The 24620-nt window shown below is 45.0% G+C and overlaps 1 protein-coding gene across 1 annotated transcript in view; it reads left to right on the top strand.

The window, feature by feature from the left end:
- Nucleotides 1-22972, top strand: part of VIT (vitrin) — a 90375-nt gene extending 67403 nt beyond the window's left edge. Inside the window, exons 11-15 of the mRNA XM_008575442.1 lie at nucleotides 13449-13598; nucleotides 15727-15953; nucleotides 18611-19124; nucleotides 22348-22753; nucleotides 22893-22972. Coding sequence (XP_008573664.1) covers nucleotides 13449-13598; nucleotides 15727-15953; nucleotides 18611-19124; nucleotides 22348-22526 — 1070 coding nt within the window. The 3' untranslated portion in view covers nucleotides 22527-22753; nucleotides 22893-22972. The remainder of the gene's footprint in view (nucleotides 1-13448; nucleotides 13599-15726; nucleotides 15954-18610; nucleotides 19125-22347; nucleotides 22754-22892) is intronic.
- Nucleotides 22973-24620: the final 1648 nt, after the last annotated feature.

The following is a 24620-nucleotide window of genomic DNA, read 5'->3' as shown; positions in this document are numbered from 1 at the left end:
AAAATGTCCTAGAGCACAAATTCATTCTCTTTCCTCATACAAATGTAAGTGAAAAAAAAAAGAAGCAATCCAGCTGCCATTTAAGAAATCTCAGACTTCCTGAAGGGAAGAACAGGTTATTAAAGACTTGTAAGTAAATGGCATTTGCACACATAATTGTAGAGTATTTGACTGGGAATTAGGAGAGCTGGGTGCAAGTCTTAGCTCAGCCACTAGCAGGCTATGTGGCCTTGGGCTAGTCCTTCACCTCTCTGATAGTCAATTTCCTCATCTGTGGGTCAAGAAGGTTAGATCCCCTTTCAACCCAGACTGTTAGAGCATTTGTTTGAGGAGCTGCACGCTGTGCTACACCTATCCATCTATAGGTAAGATGCCTAAAGAACACGGTGCTTTAGGTTGTTCTTTCTCTTTTCTCCAGATAACTTTAGGCCTCTGCACTGGTACTGGAAAAGCTCACCTGGCAATGGGGAAGAATGGATGGGGAGAGAAATGGCCCTCATCAGTCAGCTGAGCACCTAGGTGATTGTCCCCAATCCATTTTATTATTTTACTTAGGGCAGAAATTGAGGGCTCATATTAACATCCCATTTCAACCTTCTTTTCTCTTATTTGGGAAAATAAATCAATCTTATTTCAGATATGAGAAGGTTTCTCCCTAAAACAGATATACAGATGACAGATAATAAACAATTATAAGAGCAAGCATGTCATCTCAAATAGCGGTCTTTTTAGTAAGAACCAGTAAGGACAGGATAATTATCACCGGGACCAAAGACCAGGACCATTGGACACCACATATGCCCTCCCTCCCCACAGATCTGCAGTTTCAGCCCTTGGAAGTGGAAAATAACATAGACCTGATGCCTCTTGCTCAGAAGCTACAGCCACAGCTTATTCACTCCTCCTAAAAAGTAAAAACACCCACACCTGACAACACCCAGGGGCTCTCCAGTCCCTTCAAAGGTTTCCCAAGGTCTTCCCAAAGCAGCATTTTAACTGGGGTTGTTATATCGAAGACACTAGAATATTTATTTTTTAGTTGTCAAGAGAAATGAATAAAAATGCTTTATTTTCATAAGAACCTATAACATTTGTAGTTTTAGAATGAAATTCCATTAACACATTTAGTACTATTTTCTATTCCTGTGAAGAAAAATTAGTAGATTAGTTAACTGGTACCTGTATGTAGTCGGAGTCAATAATATAAAAATAACCAATTGCTGCAAATGCCACCTCTCAATGCCAAATGATCTATCTTGAGGCTTTTGACTTGAAATAAGAGAATAAGTTTTTTCGGTTCTTGTTTTCCTGTTTTCAAAATGTCAACTCATTTTTATTCCTGTGTTACTTTTTAAAGATAGCATATGGATAGTGGGCTTTTCTAGGGAGGAAATGCAGTGTTTTAGTGCCAGATGTCCCTAGTCAGTTTTACTGGGGGGTTCAAAACTTGCTGCCTTATCGTGCATTAAAAATAGCTGCTTTAAAAGCTTGTGTGTACCAAGGTTTATAGTATAATATGAAAATAAGGTCATAAATATGTCAAGGAAAAGAAAAATGGCATGAGAACAGTGTTGCGTGCTGATGAGAAGATTAAAGAGCACATGTAGCAGGGAAGGGAAAGAGCAAACACGCCTTCCTCCCAGAATACGTTTTCTCCCGCATTTTCCCAACGTGACCACCATTTGCAAGAAAGAGTTTATCCCAAGAGAAGATTAAAGAGCACATGTAGCAGGGAAGGGAAAGAGCAAACACGCCTTCCTCCCAGAACACGTTTTCTCCCGCATTTTCCCAACGTGACCACCATTTGCAAGAAAGAGTTTATCCCAATGTTTTCCGATTTTGCTTTCTAAAAAGTCCCTTGCTGTCTGCTTTTTTATTCCATCCAGGGTCCTTATTAATTCGGAGCACTTAAGGGAAATGTGTGTGTTTTCGTCTGTTTGATGCTCACATAAACTAATCCATCATCTTCACCCTCCTTTGGCAACAGGGTGGAATAGAAAGTGCAGTGAACTGCTGACAGGCTATCTGAATTCTGCCCTTAGCTCTGCCGTGTGACCTTAAGCAAGTCACTTAACCTCTCCATGTAAGTGCTGCCGTCTGTAAAGCACAGGGGTCAGACCGGATGATTTATTAAGGTTCTGCCATCCCTGGCGCTGTGTAATTCAGTGACTGGCTCTGTATTCAGAAGACATCTAATAAATGAATGTTGGACTAAGAGACCAGATGAGCTGCCTCCCCCTTCCTTCCAGCCTCGGGGGCTCAAAGAAGTGGGATGATCAATGATGAATTGATGGGTTGCACTGAGGTTATACATCCACCCGTGGAGTGTGGGAAACAAAATTAATGAGAGGGCAGCCTAAGAAGGGTGCAGTGAGGCTGAAGGGGAAACACAGTGATCCAGCTGAAGTTGCTTTTGATTTCAGTCACCTGACCTCCTCCCCTGGGGGCTCCCTTCAATCCTGTCCTTATCAAATGTATTTGTGCTTTCAGAGGAAGGGAGTGGGCAAGAGAGGGTAAGGTAGGAGATAGATGAAGATCTGGGGCCTGCGTTTCTGGAAAGGAAAAGCTTGGCCGGTTGGGAATCTGATCGTTCTAGCACATCATAGGTTGGCACCAGATTCTAATCTGGTTCGCCCTCTTGACTCCCGCTTGGAATTGTCCCTGCTCTCTTGGAATCACAGAGCCTCGAGGCCTTGAAGAGCACCTGGTTCTACCTCTTTGTGTTCCAGTGAGGAAAGGGGGCCCTGTAAAGAAATGACCACCCCATCAAGGACACGCACTCGAGGATGGGCCTAGGTTGAGAAGGACCTGGCCGGGGCAGGAGGGCTCAGTAGCTCAGATCGCTCCTCTTCTCAGGCTGCTCGCCTCCATTACCCTCTCTGCTGCTCCACACAGCTCCCCCAGGAGGCTCCTTCCCTTAATCTTCCTTAGGAGAGCCAAGCTGGAACTTAGACTTTTAAACTTAGGGCCTAAAATATTTACATTTAGAATGTAAAAGGCTCATACTAAATTTTAACAGGAAACAAAAGGAAAATAAGAAATAAAAATACGAGAGGTGCAAAAATGGTCAGATTTACAAACTGCAACGCATCCTGATTCCTCAGTATCCTACTCCAGAATCTTTGGGGTGCGAGGAACAGAAAACCGCTCAGGTAGCCCCCGTGGAGGGAGATGTATGGAAAGGATTGACAAGTCATTGCTTGTCCCCCTGCCCCTGTCCCTCCGTGCATCTCTACGGCTGTCTGTCTGTCTATTCCATCCCCACTCAGTGCACCGGCAGCATCCGCCAGCCTCTTGCTCTCTGCTTCTCCGTAACTTCACTTTGCATTGGCTGAGTTCCCGCCTCTGGTCCCAGCCCAGGGAAAGTCGCAGCCACTGCAGCACAGGCACACTCCCTCTCCCATGTTCCCGGCTCCAGGGCCCCATAACCCACAATCGTGTTAACCTGTCGGCAACCACAGCATTCCTACTGCAATCATCACACACCTCCAGTAAGAGAGGAGGTGTTTGGTACAGACTCGGAGGGGTTGAGTGGCTGTCCCAAGAACACAGCTAAATGCTCGGCCAGGGGGAGAGAGCAAATATTACTCTTGGGTTAATCCCTAAAATGTCAAACAAAATTGTCTTCAGAGCAAATATTTTGCCGATCTGCCAGGAAAGCTTCTGATAATGGAGGCTTTCCACCATCCTGAAGATTGAGACATGGTGCTTGAACCAGAGGCCAAGGATCAGGCCCTGCCTTGCACATGCATTCTAAGTTAGAATTATACAACAGACAGGCTCATAATTGCGCTCAATACCAACAGGAGCACTAAAAGCCTAAGTGAAAGGACAGCCAGGGCAAGCAGCTGTTAGAACTCTAGCAAACAGAATGAACTCAGCCAAGCAGCGAGCGCTTCGGCTGCGGCCGAGAGCCACAGGTGACAAACGCCCTCTAGACCTTCCATATGCTTTCCTTTTAGGCCCTGATTTCAGTAAAAACAGAACAGTCGCACATGTTCTTTTGAGCTTTGTAATCAACCCTAGGATATCAAAATTGGAAAACAGTTTTAGAATAAAGCGAAATGTTGGGTTTTCTTTATTTGAGAAGGAAATAAACTTTTGTTTGCCCGTGGGTCTATGACAGTTGCCCTCTATTTTAGAGAGCAGCTCTGGATAAGGCTTGCAGCAGTCTCGAAATGCACTCAGTCTTCTTACTTCTCAGCCTGGACTGAAGGCTCACAGTCATGCACTTTCTGAGCATCCCTTTCTGCCCCCCAAAGCAGGAAGGGTCAACAGAGGCTCCTACAGACCAGTTGAGCCACTAAGTGCAGGACAGGCAGAGTGGAGAAAAGAGCAAGGGGTCAAGTCTGGTGTGGCAGGCAGAATAATGACCCCCAGGGCTGTCCATGTCCAAATCCCTGGAACCTAAGAATGTTTTGCCTCACATAGCAAAAGCAACCTTGGACATGTGATTAAAGTTTAAGACTCTGAGATGAGGAGATCATCCTAGACTGAGTGTCCCTTTCTAATCATGAGTCTTAAAAGTGGAGAACCTTGGGGCCAGCCCGGTGGCGCACTGCTACAGTGCGCCACTTGGGAGTGCAGTAGCGCTCCCGCCAAGGGTTCGGATCCCACATACAGACCGGTTCCCGCTCACTGGCTGAGCGAGGGGCAGGCGCAGCACCGAGGGTTGCGATCCCGTTGCCGGTCCCGGTCCGGTATGGGCGCAACACTGAGGGTTGCGGTCCGTTGCCGGACACGAAAAAAGACAAAAAGGAAAAAAAAAAAAAGTGGAGAACCTTTTCCAGCTATTGTCAAAGGGAGATGTGACTGCGGAAGAAAGGTCAGAGAGATGCAGTATTGCTGGCTTTAGGGAGGGAGGAAGGGGCCACGAGCAAGAAATGCAGGCAGCTCTAAAAGCTAGGAAAAGGAAACAGATTCCCTGGAGCCTTCTGAAGGGAACACAGCCCTGCTGACACCTTGGTTTTAGCCCCTGGAGACCCCTGTCAAACTTACGGCCTCCAGGACTGTGAACTAGAAAGTGTGAGTTGTTTAAGTCACTCAGGTTATGGTCATTTGTCACAGCAGCAATAAGAACCTAATACAGCTGGCAACAAGGACCACTCTGTTGCATTCTGTGTGTCTGCAGCAAAGGAAGGGGTGGAAGGGGTGGAAGGGGCTGGGGCCCAGCAGATGTGAGTCACAGCACCCACCGTGGGCCTTCAAAGCAGGAGGGACTGTGGGGCTCTGACTTCACTTTGATGTTACATGGAAGCTTTTAAAAAACACTGATGCCTGGGCCACACACTAGACCTGTTAAACTAATATCTGGCAAGGGGATGAGGCCCCGAAGTCAGTATTTTGATCTGTAATTCCAGTGTGTAGCCCAGGTGCAGAATCACCAACTCCCCAAAATGGGAAGTGTAGGGAAAATATAGGAAAATGGTCAGGGCCCCTCAGATGTTCAGAATCTTGCCAAGCATTTGATGTAAATATGCACGTGTGCCCAGGTGTTCCTTGGCTATTGACTAATGTAATTGTGATGTGCACTCAGGTGTCCTGGGTTATGGACTTAAGTATAAAGGACAAGTGGCTCTAATTTATAGCACTCCCCGCCCCTTGGATGACCCTGGGAGGCCCTTGGGAGACTGCTACTACTGCTGGAGGCTGTTGCTGCCAGTGCCCCCAGGATTCCCCAAGAGGCCACTGCTACTGCTGCTGTGGCTACTGCTGAGGATTGAGCTCGTGTCGTCTGCCAGTGACTCCTGGGATCTTTCCCAATTACCTAGTGTGGACCTGCATGTGAGGGGTATGGTGACCCAGTCTGTATAATGGGTTTGAAGGATTTGAGCCCTAGCTCTGACAATACAAATGCAAACTTGGTATAACTACAGTAATGAAACATTTTGGCTCTAGTTATGAAATACCTAGCCATACAATTAGCATAGCTATTACCTCAACCCGACAACTGGAACAGTCATGTAGCTTTACAGGAAGGGACAGCTCACCTCCCAAGTACAGTGTGGCAGCACCTGTCCGGAACGTGGATCCTCAGCTCCACCCCAGTGCTCTTTCGCTCTTGCAGTTCCTTTACAGGAAGTAACAGGACTCAGAACAGCTACCTGTCACTCGCCTGAGCTGATTCTCCAGCCCCCTCCCCCACCACCCACTTCTCTCTGAGAGATGGGCAGGCAAGCCTCACTCCTTAGCCAAGTGAGCTGCGAATACAACCTGCACACAAGTCTTACGTTTTTTCTACTTCATACCGTGCAGTTCTCCTGGAAGTACATACAAAATGACTGCACTTAACTGCCACCAGTGATTGCAATTGCCCTTGAACTCCCATGGCACATTTGCTGGGTTTGTCCAGGGTCCCCCTGAGATTATTCTCCCGCTGGAGAAGCAGATGGCCACCCTTGCACACGAGAACCACCTGGGGAACTCACAAATCCTGATGTCCAGACCAAACTTCAGGTCAATTAAATCAGAATTTCCGAGTGTGGATCCTGGAAATCATTGTTTTTCAGAGCTCCCTAGGTGATTTTTACTGTGCAGCGAGGGAGTGAATTTACTATTCCCTCAGGCCTGTGCTGTCCTCTCTGGTGAATCTCATGCCCCGTCCCCTCTCATCTCCCCACAACTGACCAGCCCAGAGGGTTGGGGGAGCTCCAGCCTCCTCCCTTCTTCAGCCTCTCTCTTCCCTTCCTCTTATCACTGGCAGCCCCACTGCTGATTTTCTTGATTCTTAAAGCATCCTCTAAGACACTGCTGCTCAAAGTATGATCTACAGTAATATCTGAGAGGTTATTAGAAATGCAGAACCTCAGACCTCACTCTGGTCCTACAAAATCAGAATCTACATTTTAACAAGATCCCCAGGTGACTGGATGCACATCTGAGCTTGGGAAGCTCTGTTGCTGAGACTTCCGAAGCACTCACCAAACTGTGATGTGGTTACAGATTAGCAGCTGGTGAGCCAGTTGGCTCAGGAGTGACTTTCAGACCAGCAGATTGCATGTCCACATTTCCTCCAGCAGGAAGAGGTTAATGTGGGTTAATTTTCTACTCTTTTGAGTGGATGTGTGGGATTACTGTTACTAATTACAAAAAACACCAATCTAAAAATGAAATTTGACTATAAGACCCTGCTCCCCCTTCTCTGATGCTAGGAAATGTGAAAAAGACCAGCTGATGTCCATTCATGGAGGCTGGTTGTCCAAAGTCCCTCAGCAGTCTGTCCCTGGCCACTGCACACTGGGCTGGCCATAGCTGCTCTAGCAGAGCTCACAGCTGTTTGAGGGAATAGGAACAGAATGGCTTTCAATCTGAAGAGACAAGTCTGCCACCCGACCTGCAGCCACCAGCATGTCCCCTGGAACATCCTCCTGATTTCATGGGCATGGGTCATCTCATTGACTAAGTCCATAAAGCATCACATTTTAGCCAGTTAATAAAATTAAAAGACTAAATATGGTTAGGTTAATTATAAACTTAATGTGATACCTTGTTGGAGGAAAGAGGTTTGTAAGAGTCTTGCTGGAGGGAATATGCTTAGTTAATATTTCTGTACCAGCATAAAGATTTATTTGAGAGGTTCATTCCACGTAACTGAAAATGTTATGGGGTAAACCAGTAGAATCTGGGACTTTGACAAAATGGCAGCTTAAGGACTGAAAGGACCTCAGAAGTCCTCTAGAATCCAGGGCTTCCCAGACTATCCTGAGGATAAGAGTCACGTGGATCTCTTAAAAAAATTCTCATACCCGATGGAGTTTCTTCTAGGGAGAGGCCTGGTAACCTGTATAGTTTAACGAGCACCCCAGGTGAGTTTTATCATCAGGGAGGCCTGGAAGCACTGATGATCCGTCCCATTTCCCTGTCCCCAGCCCGCAGGCCTTCCTAGAAATCACCTGGGCCCATCTCTGACAGGTGTTCTTCTTGTTTCTTAAACATTCACAGGGCAACCATTTTCTATTGCAAAAATTATCCCTTTCTACGCACAGCTAACTTCTGGCTCCCTAAAATTTCTCTTCTTTAGTCCTATCTCTTTTTCCAAACATACAGCAATTTAAGTTTTTCTCCTTGAGCTATAAACCTCTTTGGTTAATTTCTTCTCTTATTTTCAAAGGAAATCTTTGATACTGCTGAGAGAAAAAATTTTGTGTTTTCTTTTAATAGTAACTTGTATAAAATTACAAATTAAAAGATTGATGACATTAAAAAAATAGTGGCATACCTCTTTGAACTTTTAAAATAGTCTCATGTCTGAAAAGTAACCAGGCTAAAGTGTCAGGCCATCAGCCTACATATGTCCTGAGAAAGGACACACGTACCCATGGGCTGTGGTCCTGAGAGCTGCCACAGCCTGTAGGTTAAAAATTTGTCATGCATTCCTATGATTTAATTAGAGTACAATTTAACAAAGATTTATTAAGTGCTTGCCATGTACTAAGCACTGTGCCATTTGCAGGGGATATGATGTAAAATTCATCTAAGTGGTTTATTACATTTGCCTTTAAGTCCCTTGATGGATGAGCTCCAGCCTTTCCCCCAATCATAATTTTTGCAATTGGAAAGGGTTTCAGAGGTCTTGTGATCCAACCTTTCAATCCACTAAAATAAATAAATAAACGTCATTAGAGATTCTGTTCTTTAGGACCTCACAATCTAAGGGAGGCAATATTTTTTTAAAGAAATAACATTAAATAAAACTAAAAGCAGCTATTCATTAGTTGTATGAATAGGTCATCTGTATGCCCCTGAAGATGGATTCATCTACATGTGTGATGTAATAGAGGCAGAGGGTGATCAGTGTGGAGCTCAGAGGTAGAGTGTTCAGCTCCACCGGGGTGACCCAAGAAAGGATATCTGAGCTTGCTTTCTCTTGTTTGTTTATTCTGCAATTACCTTTTACCTCCTGGATGCCAAGCACTAGGGAACGGGAGCTAGGAGACAATGCCTGTTCTCAAGTAGGTTACAGTCAATCCTCATGATTTGCGGACTCTATATTTGCAAATTTGCCTACTCAGTAACATTTAAATTTATTTTTAACCTCAAACTCAAAGCACTTTCACAGTCCTTTTCAGACATGTGCAAAGGGACAAAATTTGAGTCACCAGAGGCACATGCTCACAGCTAAGGTCCAGCAGGGCCACACCCTGCCCTCTTGTTTCAGCTCTTTTCAAGTGTCCTTTTCACAGTTTATTTAGTGTCAAGTTTTTCACACTTTTGTGCTTTTCTTTGATGATTTCACTATCTTAAATGGCCCCCAAATGTAGTGCTGAAATGCTGTCCAGTGTTCCTAAGTGCAAGAAGGCTGTGTTTACAGAGAAAATAAGTGTTAGGCTTCCCTCAGGTGTGAGTTACAGCTGTTTGTCATGAGATCAATATTAATGAATCAATAATTTGGTGCATTCAGGAAAAGGAGAGGAAATTTGCTAATCTGCATGAGAGTCTATTCCTGAAAGTACTTAAGTAACATCTATAGGGTGTGATGAAGTGATGAATTCACGAGATGATGACTGATTTAAAAAACAAAAAAAAGCATAGTGGAATTCAGGAAAAGGAGAGGAAATTTGCTAATCTGCATGAGAGTCTATTCCTGAAAGTACTTAAATAACATCTATAGGGTGTGATGAAGTGATGAATTCACGAGATGATGACTGATTTAAAAAACAAAAAAAAGCATAGTGGACATAGTGGACATAGTGGACATAGTGGTTGTGATGGTAAAAGCCAAAGAAATTTATAGTCACCTTACCCAAGGTCAGGAAAATGTAAAACCCTTCTCAGCTAATGTTTTATTGTAAAGAAATATGACACATAATTATTTGTAAGAAATAATTCAGTGCTAATTCACTAATTCAGTGCTCATGGCAACTTTATGGAACATAGCTACTGTGAATAAGAAGACTCAACTGTAGATGTACTACAGGAAAGAGACAGGTAATCAACAATCACTCCTGTAAAGTGCTCAACATTGAAACAGCTGCGTTAATGATCAACAGGAGGAACATCATGAAAATAACTAGGTGACCAGATTCCACATTAAATACATTATTTCTGTAAAAACTTTTGAAAGAAAGTTTTACATTTTTGATTTTTAAATTATTTGTCTATGAGCAACATTTAATACATAATTGACTTTTCTAATTTGTAATTGATTTCTTGACAATCATTGGACACATGGAAAATTGTGCAAAGTGAGGAAATCTGAACTCACAAAAACATTTTCAAATATCATTAAAATTTTATAAATTAAAAATTTTTACAATTAATGAAGTCTATATAGTGCTATGTTTGGTGGACAATTACCTATTTATTATTGACAGCATCAATTTTACAATTTCTTATTTGATAGCCAATTTTTTTGTTTGTTTTCACCTTTTTTTAGGCGCTGAAAAAGTTCATAACCTTTGGTCACTAGGGGAAGATCTAGACTTTGGGGACTCTGAAGCTTATGCAGTTTGGGGGCTCTGTTAAGAAAAATAATGCAAAATTACAAATACAAAATTAGGCTCCTTGGAAGAGGCATCATTAGCTTCCCAGTTAATCTGCTTCTGTGCAGCCCTTAGAGCCCATTGGATAAAACAGTCACTGCAGAGACCACACTGGGTACAGGAAGACCAGGTAGGAAGTTCTGGCAATAGTTCAAGAAGGAGAAGATGAAAGTCCAAACCTGGGGATGGGAAGGACGAGAGAGATATGAGAGAGCTCTGACAGGATGTGCTATTTGATGAGGAGTGTCAAAACGCACATGCTGGGATGACTTGATGGCAGAGAGTACAGAGGGGAGATGGTATTTGGGTGAAGCAGGCTTGGAGGAGAAATAAGTTCAGTTCTGGAAATGTCAAACCTGAAGTGCCTTCCAGGTGGAGATTATGGGAGCCATTTTCTGTATGTCTGGGGGTTCAAGAGAGAGGGCCAACCAGACCCTTGTGCTCTGGACAGCTGTTGGCACGTGAATGGTTCCCAAACAACCTCAGGAAAGAGAGGGCCAACCAGACCCTTGTGCTCTGGACAGCTGTTGGCACGTGAATGGTTCCCAAACCTCAGGAACTGATGAGATCTCCCAGGGAAGTACGTAAGTGAAGAAGAGGCGTGTGGTGGAGATCACACACTCTAGGAAACACCGACATTTAGAGGTAGAGATGTAGAGAAGTAAAACAAAAATATGTCTGTTTCTTCAATACTGTTAACTGAGTGCCTGCAGGTGCCACACTCTATGCAAGATGTTATGGGTTATAGAAAGCCGAGTCAGGCTCAGAGATTGTCAGCTGGGGCTGGGGTGAAGGAGACAGGTGGGAGCTTGGAAGGTGGACACAATCTGGCTTTCCAGATGAGAAAAGAGATGAGCGAAGGCATAAAGCTAGAAAACTGGGAAATATTGAGCAGTTCATTATGACTAGAATAAAGGATATCCTGAAAAAGAGGGGGAGAAGGGGATGGAGAAAGAGAGAACAGCATTGACATGATAGGCTGGAAGTCAATTATGGATGCTTTGAAAGTCAAAATATGATGTTTAACAATGGGAACGTCTGATTTTTGAGGAGAAGAATTTGACAGTCAGAACTGAGCGGAACATGAGGAAGAGCCCTCTGGCAGATACACATACAGCTGGCACTGCTGAAGCTTATAATAAAATTGACTGGAAACAAGGGGGCCTGAACTGGGTCACCATAGAAATATAGAGGAGGGAATAAAAGCCAGTGAATGTATATAGAGGAATTGCTGGGACCTGACAAGTGGGGACTGTTGGGTTGTATGAGTAAGTAAAGATGAGTCCAGGGTGTGAGCCTGGATGGCTGGAGGCAAATACAGCATTTTACTGAAATTGTCCTGTAATGAACATAAACCCATAAGCCCTTGAGCCAAGGGAAAGAGTACAAGGTGAAGGCTACAGGGCTCCTTACACGCGTGTCTCCTCACCCCTGATTTTATGATAGCAGCCTCCAGATCAGGACCCTTTACATTGCAGGTTTATAGTAAGGTCATGCTCAGCTCAAATGCCACATCTCCCCTCTTTGTTGTTGTTGTTTGTTTTTGTTTAATCCTGAACATGGAATTTGGTTTTTATCAGGTGCAATATCATCTGGTTGGGTTTTGTCCAATGCCACACCTTGGTTGAACTTGTTTTAAATTTCCTCTGTCTTCCCTGAAGGTGGCAGCCCTCCCAGTTGTACATCACCTGCCTTCTGGGCATAACACAGATCACCTTGAAATAGGTAGGAAAGTCGGAAAATAGGGATGGGAGGAAGCAAGGGAGGCAGAGAATGTCTTCTCTCTCTCAGGTCTTGGTGACTGTTTCCCTGGTGACAGCACTGCCTGTCCCAGTCATCATGGACTCGCTAAGAATCTGCTGTCAGGCATCTGGAGTTCCCACCTGAATCCAAAACTGTTTCCGCCTGGGTCTACTTCTGGTATTTGTGGAAAGACTGCTTTTAAAAATCTCCTTCTCCCCTCTTGAGGACTTAGGAACCTGTAGCCTGGACTGGCTACGTAATTTGCACAGCCCCTTGTTCAAAAATGATCAAGTATTTCAAGACAGCAGCAGCAGGAGCCTCTCTGGAGCTCTGGGTCCTGGGTAACTGCACAGGCCACCTGCCCATGAGTTGGCCCTGCCAGGGGCTCAGTGTCAGTACTTCTTCATGAGATGTGATCTCACCACACACACACACACACACACACACACACACACACACACACACACACACACACACCCGACAGAGCCCTCGTCCTCCTGGCACTCCTCTGCTTGGTCATAAAAGGTATTCCACGTCCTCTGCTCAGCAGCTCCCAAGCCTGTTCTCAGGGCTTGCCCATGGAGACTTCTCTCTAGAAGAGGATTCTCATTCTGTTTCCTCACTGAATTCATCCAACTCTTCCCCAGTTAATCTTCTTCAGCCTTCAGTAAAACAGATGTTGACCTTCTGGGTGAGATTTGAGCAGTATCAGCCAGTCACGGGAGCCACGAGATGAGAAGGGCAGAGCAGCCATCTCCTAGGCACTGCCGTTCACATGCCATTCCAGTGCTAGGGTGACCCAGGGAGTGGCTGACAGCTGACATTTTCTTCCTGGATGGAGGACCAGGCAGCGTGGGGAGCCGGGGCACTCCATTGGTGGGAACCTTACATAAAATCCCACTTGACACAGTCCTGTTCATTAGCAATATGGATGTGGATGTTATGATGATGTTTTTTATCTAGATGAGGATACTGAAGCCCAGAGAAGTAACTGCTCAAAATCACTCAACCAGGAAATGAGACCGTCAAAAGTAGAACACACTTCTGAGTCCTGAAATAGCCTGCTTTTCTCTACACGCACTGCAGAAGATCCAAGTCCTTCTCTTTTGCCATTACCTATGTCCACAGTGGGACATTTTACAAACCACAGCTTAAGGCTTTGAAGCAGCTTCCATTCTATTTGTATATAAAGAAATCACCCATAATTTCTACCTTCTTCCAAAGGTAATAACTTTGCAGCTACTTTTTATTTCTCATTCTCACTCTTCAGAGACAACCCTGCTACTCAGTTTAACCTCAAGACTCACATGAATTCCCAAGATCTGAAGACAGCAGTAGAGAAAATTACCCAGAAAGGAGGGCTTTCTAATGCAGGTATGTGATTGCACTCAGAAAATTCTATCTCAGTACCATCATTCTCTTTCTGAATGGTTCTCTTCTAACATGCTATATAGAAGGAGGAAAAAATATTAATAATCCATCAAGAAATGACTCATCTGTATCTTTTCTGAAATACTATCATGAATTCAGGGGGCAAGAGTCATTAATACACATATGCAGCAGAGCTCCAGCATGCTTAGTTCCTGGGGGTGGCAGCATTCTTCAGGACGAGCAGTACTGCTGTTGTGACTATTTCCTGGTTGGCCTACAAGTCATCAGCTATTTAACATTAAATTTTGTAACCAATTCCATACAGGAAGTCCCTCAGCACCCCTCGAGAATCTTGGTCTAATCAGCTATTGTTGTAGTGATGACTGTGCAAAGTGAGACATGTTCTCTGTTTCAAGCTGTCTCCTTTGGGGTGGGGTCCTCAGCACCCCTCGAGAATCTTGGTCTAATCAGCTATTGTTGTAGTGATGACTGTGCAAAGAGAGACATGTTCTCTGTTTCAAGCTGTCTCCTTTGGGGTGGGGTGGGGGAAGGTTCATCAGAAGTCCAAGGTCAGTCCTCAGTGGGGCATGTCCAGAAACTACTTTTTATCAGTTCACCCACAGGTGATTGGACATGAGGAAACAGTTTCATACTAACCAAGCTCAAAGACTGTCAAAGAGCCACAGTTGCTTGGCATGGAGCACATGCAGGGAACAGAACAGTCTTTGAGGGGGCATCCTTGGAGTTACAGTAAATCTGGCTAATGAGATGTACAGTGTACATCTCTGTAGTGACCAGAACATTAGCTTCTGGCAAATACAGAGCCTTTCACCTTGAACATTCCTAAATAAGCACTAGCCAAGTTGCTGCTCTCCACAGCCCCAATCACAAACATGATGGAGTTGATTTCTGGTTTGTTTTCAACTTAATGCTTATTAGCAACATTCCAACGGAGAAGAACTCCAGAAGGCACTCTATTTCCTTGATGAAATTTGAGTATGTCTTAATCCAGTGAGCATACCGTTTTCATAGATAACATGTTCTAACCTGCCTCTGTATTGTTCAGGGTTTGGCATCAGAGAACAGCATCCACTCAGCTGATTCAAGCAGAAAGGGATGTATTTCAAGGTATTAAATAGTTTTGAGAACCATTGAAAGGGCTGGAGAAGCAGACTGTAGTCTGAGCTTTCAGAGATGACTTCTAACGGCTTCTTGAGGAACCAGGGCCTGCAGGGGAGCTGCTGCCTCTTCCAAGATCAGGAAATCGCTTCCTGAATTCTGCCACCGCAGCCTCTTCAGAACCTGCTTCAGCCAGGAAGCCACCATGGTCAGGAAGCTTCTGCTACAGCTGGCTCTGTCACCTTCCTGTGGTGCAGCACAGTGTGATATATGCACTTGGGAAAGGCTCGGGAGGCTTTCTTATTCCTCATGACTCTTGCACTCAGCTGAGGCAGATGTTGTCATGGAAATCTTGGCCCAGAGACCTAGACCTAGAATGATCTACCCAGGGAACACAGCAAGTAGGTGGCACAGGCTGGGCTAGAACACAGTCCCTCAGTTCCCAAGAGGTGCAGCTCTCCTCAGGCCAGCCAGACCTGTGACTTGCCCTGGAACTGGAGAGAAGATACTGCTGACCCCAGATCACAGCCCTCCAGAGCCAGCAGCTCCTGGAGCACCAAGCTCATCCCAGGCTGCAGGAGGCCAGGACAAGGCCACTGTCACTCCAGGTTATCTCCTCCTGAAATTATCCCTCTCAGAAACAACATGGGGCCAGCTAAGGAGCTTTGGGTGGGACCAGCACCCAGGCACAGAAGGCCCTTTTTTTACCCTGAAAGTCTTTCTCACCTGCTTGCTGGTCCCTAAAACTCTTTTCAAAGCAGGAGACAATTAAATGTTAAAGACTTAAAATGAAACTGGGGAGGAAAATGTGTGATGGTTGCACAACGTTGCAAATGTACTTCATGCCACTGAATTGTACACCTCAAAATAGTTCAACTGGTTTATAAAAAGAAACAAACAAACTGGGGAGGGAATGAGTCTGTTTTTCTGGACCTCTTTGTGCTGCTGTGATCTGTTCCTATATTTATAATCGGCTTGAACACACCAAGCACAAGTTCTCTTTTTCTTCCAGGCCGGGCCATCTCCTTTGTGACCAAGAACTTCTTTTCCAAAACCAATGGAAACAGAGGCGGCGCCCCCAACGTGGCCGTGGTGCTGGTGGACGGCTGGCCCACGGACAAAGTGGAGGAGGCTTCGAGACTTGCAAGAGAGTCAGGAATCAACATTTTCTTCATCACCGTAGAAGGTGCAGTTGAAAACGAGAAGCAGTACGTGATGGAGCCCAACTTTGCAAACAAGGTACAGAGCTGCCCATAGACCCACGTGACATAAGGATTCCCTGCACGCTGAATCGCTGTAATGCCCCCGCGGTTGTTTTCTCATTCCTTTAAAGGTGTGTGAAGCTCGCTTCTAGGTGGTAGGGCCTCCAGTAAAGAACTAGTAAGCCTGGAACCTGGAATTATCCTGTCAAAGCAAACCCCACACCTACCTCCAGGCCAGCAGCTTGGGAAGAGAGGGGAGGAGTGGTGTCCCCGAGGTCTCACCTGGAGGTTCTCTCTTGCTCTTTCCACAGCCCCAGGGGACCTCAGCCAGGCAGCCCAGCGAGACTTCACACATGCATGTGAGCACACACACCTGTGTGTACACTGTCTTATCACACACACACACACACTCTCTCTCTCTCTCTCATATGCACGCATTGCAAATTAACCTGATAAACAAGACTTGGATCAGTGAGATCATGTTTTCAAATGCCTCTCCTGGGTTGTGTGGAGATGCCTGGCAGGAGATGGCAGCAGAGCAGATGGGGATCTAGGCCCCCCACATCCATTCCACCAAAGCCACTCAGCTTTTTTATGTTTTGTACAGTGAGATTCCACATAAACCTTCCTCCAAAGAAAAGACTCCAGCTTTAAAAGAGCGAGCAAGCAAGCAGGCCTTGGACACGTTTGTCTTTGATGCCCTGCCAGCTTTAGTATTCCGTGTGTCCAGAGCTAATAGAGCTCAACCTCCTGCTCCATGTCAGACTGCTGACCACCTCGTCATGCTCCTTGAACTTCTCTTCTCCCTTGACATCTTATTTCACTGGCTCCCCGCTTTTTCCATCTTGTACCCTATATGTAGACTTCCCCGTGACTCTGCCCCTAGCCGGCTCCTCTTCTCTCAGGAGGCTTCTCCCTGCAGCGTCTCCCCCAGGGCCTCAGCTGCAGCTTTCATCTCCCAAGCTCCTTAGCCATCTGTTTCCAGCTGACTGATGTTTCTCCACCTGTTGTCCTGTCAGAACCTTAAATACTACATGTCACAGCCTAATTCATCGTCTTTCTTACCTAAATTGTTTCCTTCTCTGCACTTTACATTAATGGCTCCACAGCCATCCCAGAGTGCAGTGTCATTCCAGAGTTCCTGGTCAGCTCCCACATCGTGTATCTCTCATCTCTCTGCTCTTTGCCATGCCCAACGCCACCTTCCCAGTCAAGCTGGTACTCTACACCTGGTCTGTCTCCCTCCTGAGTCTCCCCAGTTTAGATTTCACAATGAAAGCCAACTCATGTTTATAAAGGGTTCCTCCAGTCCTATGGGGTCCTTGCTCCAAATCCTTCATTGTTTCCCGTTGCTCTTGAGACCTTCTGGGGTGTAGTCTCAACCCGCCTTCCAGCCCATCCACTGTGACCCCCCACACAGGCTCCAGCCAGTGCTCCAAATCCTTCATTGTTTCCCGTTGCTCTTGAGACCTTCTGGGGTGTAGTCTCAACCCACCTTCCAGCCCATCCACTGTGACCCCCCACACAGGCTCCAGCCAACTGGTCTCCCGTCCATGCCCAGCAGCACAGCTCTCTCCTGCCACGCTTCACGGGGCTGCCTGTGGGGATCTCTCCTCTCCATCCACTGGCCAGAACTCAGCTGGGTCTCAGCACTCATCTCAAATGCCACTGAGTCTGTGGAAAATGTTGTGACCCCCATTTAAGTTTTTATAAATATATATATTTCCTAGGGAATTCTTAAGCCATCTCTTCTTTTAAAGTCATTTTTTAATTATAGAAGTTCATCTGTAGTCCTCAGGTCTGACTATCTCCATGACCCCTCGCCCCAAGAGGCAGGGGCAAGGGAAAAATGCCCCCCCACCTAGGCTAGCCCAGTCACTTCCAAGAGCACATCAATCAGTTTGCTCAATGTTTATTTGCAGCTGCCTTAAATTTTTTCTGGAACAAGCTTAGGTACAAGTAAATGAATATTCATTTGCCTTGAGGCAGTGTTGCCTGGAGGGCAGAGCTTGGGTTTTGAAGGTGGATGGATTTGTATTCCAGTCTCAGGGACTCAGGGATGTCCCTTCACAGCTGGCCCTCAGTTTGTCTCTTCATGGCACAGGGTTATAATCCTACCTCATAGGGTTAGGGTGGGAATTTAATGAGAGAATCTCTCCATGGGCATCTAGTGCAACCCCTGACGCATGTGGCCATTCAGCCTTTGTGAGACCCCTTCCCGCTGGGTGTGGGGCTGCTCTGGAAATGTTTCTTTAGTCATTTCTTGAGTATGTCTTCTGTTTTCCTAATTGAAACACGGAAAAGCGTCCTTTAATCTTTTCATGCGTTGGTGCCCACCAATGCCAATCTTATGGCTGGCTGCCAGTACAAATGAATTGAGGGGCCCGGAAAAGCATAAATATGCAGCCGAAATCAGTGATTTACATTCCCCTATGAATTTGCTCGCCAGCCAGCTTTCCACTGAAGCAGAGACCCAGCTGAGGGAGGAGGAGTGAGTCCAGAGGTGACTGAGAGGCCGGTGCCTCAGGGGGTGCCTGGCTGGGCGAACTGAGGTGGAGAAAGTACATTAGGAGGACATGTGCAGAAAACAAGAGTCTGTTTGCCTCTTCACCTGCCCATGTGATCAGGGCAGGGGTGACAGCCAGGAGGAGCTGACCCCTGACCTGGAGAGTGTCCCTCTCCTCTGTCTCCCAGGCTGTGTGCAGAACAAATGGCTTCTACTCGCTCAGCGTGCAGAGCTGGTTTGTCCTCCACAAGAGCGTGCAGCCCTTGGTGAAGCGGGTCTGCGACACCAACCGCCTGGCCTGCAGCAAGACCTGCTTCAACTCAGCCGACATTGGCTTTGTCATCGACGGCTCCAGCAGCGTGGGGACAGGCAACTTCCGCACTGTCCTCCAGTTTGTGGCCAACCTCAGCAAAGAGTTTGAGATTTCAGACACAGACACGCGCATCGGCGCCGTGCAGTACACCTATGAACAGCGGCTGGAGTTTGGGTTCGACAGGTACAGCACCAAGTCTGACATCCTCAATGCCATCAAGAGGGTGGGATACTGGAGCGGTGGCACCAGCACGGGGGCCGCCATTAACTACGCCCTGGAACAGCTCTTCGAGAAGTCCAAGCCCAACAAGAGGAAGTTGATGATCCTCATTACTGATGGCAGGTCCTACGATGACATCCGGATACCAGCCATGGCTGCTCATCGGAAGGGTAAGCTGGTCTTGCCAGTCAACCTGGGGGTGGAGGCATCTCTCTGGGGCATGAGGAGCCAGTGGGACAAGCAAGGGACTGGTTTTTTTACACATTGGTTTTGTCCACTGTTTTTTATGTTTTGGATTTAATATGATGTTCAAAACCATGGGTAGGGAATTAGGGGTGTATACACTGCAGGCCCCTCTGAGTAGCAAAGAAGGAACAAGGAGTGGACAGCGTGGCAGTTTCCAAAGTGTCATTGCAAATCCCAGGCCTGTGGATGACTGGAACATTAACACTTTCTTTACATCCTACGCCCCCAAGACATTTCCCACAAGGGTATAACACAGTAAAAGAGAATTTGATTCATTATTTTATCTCTACTAAAGACATCACTGTCTCTATCTCTTATTGAAGATGCCAGATTGTGTTAGCACCTTTTAAAGAAAAAGAACATTTTAAAAAATAAGTACTATTTTTGTTTACAACTGTTAACCAGATGTTGGGGAGTTTGGGAGAGACCTCAACAAAATTTTGATTCAAAATATTTAAAGAGATATTTCCGTATAAAAATTTCTCAGGGCAACAGAGAGTTGAAAAATATGAAAAACAAGCAAAATATTTTTGTAAATGATAAAAACCAGTCACATTCATGCCTTTATTGAAGAACCTATATAAAATCACTGTTCTGAAAAGTTCAATGGAATATCATCAGAATATAAACCACCTGGAGAAAACCCCAAGTGATATTAATAGTAATAATGTTAAAAGTAAACCAAGTGATCAGTGAACACCAAAGTCCTGTGGATAAGTGCTAGTGTACAGAGCTCACTCAGGGCCATGGTTGTTTTCCTCTTTTGTGCCTACATTTCACCTGGTTATTTTGCAGGATTTTCTGTATTCTCGAAAGCTGCTTTAATCCTTCCTGAACGAAGCCTTAATGAATCAGCAGTGCTGGCTTCTGGAGACCAGTTCAGGGAGAGTCTTCCCAGTGATTTCTTCATGGGTCACTCATAATGGCAGATGGTTGATGGCCTGCATGCCAGCAATCACAAGGTCCCTTGGGCTCATTGAGACCAGTTCAGGGAGAGTCTTCCCAGTGATTTCTTCATGGGTCACTCATAATGGCAGATGATTGATGGCCTGCATGCCAGCAATCACAAGGTCCCTTGGGCTCATGTCAGCAGAATGAAGGTGGTTTAAGGTCAGGAGCAACCTGCCCAAAGTCCCAAAGTGAGTGGGCAGAGCTGGATGGGCAGCTCTTGACTACAAGCCCAGGACTCTTCTGCTTCCTCCAAACATCTGTCCACAGCTCATGCTCAGCTCCACCATCACTTATTTTTCTAAATGTCCCTCCTTGAGGCCTCACACAGAGGGTATCCTTGGCCAACTCATCAGGAAATGTGACGACTGAGGGAAATGCCCTGGGAGCTATCAGGGTATCACGTCTGGGGAACTTTAAAGAACTAGGACCGGTACAATAGACGCAGATTACATTGAGTCAGGTTCCTTCTCAGCCTTACACTAAGATTCGTCTGAAAATGTAGTGAGCATTATGTCCCTGGGAGTGTCCAAGTCAAGGGTGGGGGTCTATCTGTCAAGATTGCCAGTGGGTGGTTCTCTACAACAAGGTTGAACTCAAGGATTTGAAAAGTTAAATTTCTAATACTGTTTGTATAGTTTTTAGTAGGGGGCAGCCTTTCCGTCTTTGAGCAGAAAAGAGGGCTTAGTCAGTCTAAGCCCAGCTCTGCGGCAATGCTGCTCTTAATTGCACTTGGCAGCACTTAAAAGCCCAAAGCTGGCTTCTCCCAATCTAGATGATATTCAGAGAAAATAAACTGGAGAGGTGAGAAAAGGGACTAGCTGCTTAAATGCAGCTTAAAGGACCACAACTGAAAAGCAGCTTGGACCAGAGCCATGTGAGGCATGGAATGGCAACCAGAAGACACTGGAGACAATGAGATGGGCCCCTGTGGGGGATTGGGGTCAGGTACCTGGGCAGGAAGGCCACACCCAGGTCCTGCCCTGTTTCACGGCCATCTGGCTCAACCCCTCCAGCCAGCCTGAAGGTGGTTTGAGAACAGGCTTTTGCGGCATAAGATCAAGCACCAGCTGCCCCCCAACCAAATCAAAAAGTATCACAGCAGGCCGTCCCCCAGTTTTGCCACTAAGAATGAATGCCTAGTCTTTGAATCCTGCCCTCTTCTCCCAAGGCATCTTGCTCCCCATTGCAATCCAGCACCTTCAGTCCCACTATGCTATTTCCCTTTTGCATCTAGACATGCTCAAGTCCCTCCCTTCCTGAAAATACAGAACTCGCTTTGACCCCTTGTTCTGCTGCAGTCCCCACAGCCAAACTTCTGGAGAGGATTACCTACATGTGCTGTTGCCACGTCCTCACTTCTTTTCCACTTTCAACTCACAGCAGTTCGTTTGGTTTCTTTGGCATCTCCTCCCCTGAAACTGGTCTCACCAAGCTACTAGTGTCTTTGTTTTGTTTTTGTTTTTTCTAAATCCAATGAGCACTTTTTTGTTTCCATCTTACACAAGCTCCCTGCAGCATTCAACACTGTTGGCCACCACCTTCCTTATCTCAAACCCCTTTCTTCCTGGTGGTGATGGAACAGATGCTGGTGACTATCTCTCCGGGACCACGGGCAAGGGTTTCTGCACTGGGGATGAGATTGGATTTTTTGGCTTGTAATGTCACCTTCACGCTGAAAGTGGTTTAGGTCCAGGTTTTAGTTAAAATGATCTTTAATTGGCTTTTGATGCATTTAAGATTGTCTGAGATTTTGTTTGGCTCTCTCCACATGGGTACAGCAGGCATGTTCCATGTGGTGTGATCTGCATGGCACCAAAAGTTTCACTTTTCCCAAAATATCTCCCCCACTGCTGCTTCTGGACATAAATTTTTACTATATACAAGCATTTACTCCATTTTGTCTGTTTTTCCCCCAAAAGACTATTATAAACTCCTGAGATAGCAACTATATTAATTTTGTTACCAAAGACCTATAATAGGTATTCAGAAGTATATATTAAATGCATGAATGAGTGAGCGAATGGCTATACTTAGTCTTAATTTTGGAAACCAAGGGGCCTATAGTGTTCTTTGGGGTTTTGGGGACACATTTCTGGTTTGGGATTTGGTTGTGCCAACAGAACAACAGGAAGCTAGGATTCGTTAGCGGAACCTTTTCTCGGGGACGTTTGCTTCATCCAGTGCCTGTCCCCACAGGAGTGATCACCTATGCAATAGGTGTTGCCTGGGCTGCACAGGACGAGCTGGAAGTCATTGCCACTCACCCTGCCAGGGACCACTCCTTCTTTGTGGACGAGTTTGACAACCTCTACACATCTGTCCCCAAGATCATCCAGAACATTTGTACCGAGTTCAACTCACAGCCTCGGAATTGAATTGAGAGCAGGCAAAGCATCAGCAAGAGCTGCTTTCCTGACGGGATCTCTGGACAACCCCAGGGCTTTGTGGGGCACCCACAGTGCAACAAGGCTTGGGTAGGGTTCGGGAAACAGACGTGTTGCTACTATCCTTTGCCGTCATGGCTTCTCATACTTCAGAAGTTCGAGTTGGAAAGATCATCATAAATTTGTAGAATGAGCCAAAATAATACATCATTTTGAGGGTGCTGAGGATTTTACATTTTAACAATTGTTTTCAAAATAAATGCTCAGAATACAGTGCAGCACTTGTGACAAGCTTAAATAGAGCTTTTGTGAGATGTAAATTTGTAGAATGAGCCAAAATAATACATCATTTTGAGGGTGCTGAGGATTTTACATTTTGACAATTGTTTTCAAAATAAATGCTCAGAATACAGTGCAGCACTTGTGACAAGCTTAAATAGAGCTTTTGTGAGATGTTTTATTTTTATTTCTTGTTAGAACTCTGTAACCCTCAACAGGTTTAATTTTTGTCATGGCAATATGAGTTGCCTAATTAAATGTTTAAAAGGATTACATGCAGTCTTTCTGACTATGTCCTGTGTGGTGTTCACAGCATTTGTGGCAGGGCCACCCTCTGCTCTTCTCGTTTCCCAGAGCACCTGCTGTGTGCTCACTACTGGCCCAGGGTGATAACACACCTGTGGGGTGCAGAAAAAATGTGGCAGTGGCATAGCTTCTCCTGGTTTGCCTCCTCTCCCTATTATCTGAATCACTAAGTACTTGCATCATATTGCTTTAGAAGCAGCTGGTCCTGGAGAACCAAGTCGATCTTGCTTAAAAGTGGTGCATTAGGCTGCACCGGAGAATCACTTGGGAGACTGAGATGCTGGTTCCTAGGCCCCATCCCAATACCAGTGAAATCTGAGCCTCTGGGCATGGAGCCTGAACACTGGCATGTCTTAAGAGCTCTCTGGTGGTTTCAATATGCTGCCAGGATTGAAAACCACTGAGCTACCCCGAGGGGGGAGAGGCCCTGTTTATGCCTATTGTCCTGGGTCCAACCAGTTTAGCATTTGTCTTGGACTTTTCATTTGTTAACTAGATATTATTATTAATAGTTGCAGTAAAATAAGCCAGTATGAACTCCACTTCTCATTCCAGCTTCTGCCAAGGACTCATTCATCAGGATGTGAAATACGTGTGCAATAGAGAAACATTCAAAAGATTCATAAACATAGATTACTTACTTGATAAGTTATGTTTTATAAAAATGTGTGTTAAAGAAAACTACTCTGAATGGAAGCAGAAAGATTGTACCTGTATCAATACTTGGGACAAAATATTTACATAAAAAATGAGAATTGACGATATCACCCATTTAGCAGAATTTACNACTTGGCTTACTAAATCTCTTAATACCTGGAAAAAGAGTATATTATCAATTAAAAATATTGTATCTACAGAGAAGAATCATTTAACGGTGTCAGCAATTTCAAATTTATTAGCCATAAAATTTATTTTGAAGGTAATTGCAAAGTTTTGTTCAACAACTTCAAAAATATGGAAACTATTTTTAAAAAGGAAATTCTTCAGAAAAATACCAGTGGCATTCTATTAGTGACAGACTCAGCTAAAAAACTAATTTAAAAACTTCAGTAAGTACTAGGAACAATTACTCTGCCTAAGTTTGTTTTTAACATCAAGGTAATCCATATGAAGGAGTTTTTGTCAGGGCTGTCTGGTTAGCTCAGTTGGTTCAACTGCAGCCTTATAACCAACGTCACGAGTTCAGATCCCCATACAGGCCAGCCGCTAAAAAAACAAATAATCATCATCTCAGGAGTTTTTTCTACATTGCTTCAATGTATACATATAAGTTATTTTAATTTTTTAAGAATAATTTTATTTTGGAAAGTAGTTTTTGAATATAATTATTTTATAGAGGCTTTAATATAAAAACCAATTTGTCATCAATATGTAAATATTTCCAAAAAACAATGTAATTTTAATTATTTTGGTATCCTCTTTCATTCATAAAACTGTCAAAGTTTGGAAAATAAATTATGTGGTCACCCTAGTGATAGGTATTATAATTTTGAAGATAAA

This window comes from Galeopterus variegatus, unplaced genomic scaffold (assembly GCF_000696425.1).
Source record: "Galeopterus variegatus unplaced genomic scaffold, G_variegatus-3.0.2 Scaffold1188, whole genome shotgun sequence".
NCBI lineage: Eukaryota > Metazoa > Chordata > Mammalia > Dermoptera > Cynocephalidae > Galeopterus > Galeopterus variegatus.
This window is presented reverse-complemented; position numbering and strand designations above follow the sequence as displayed.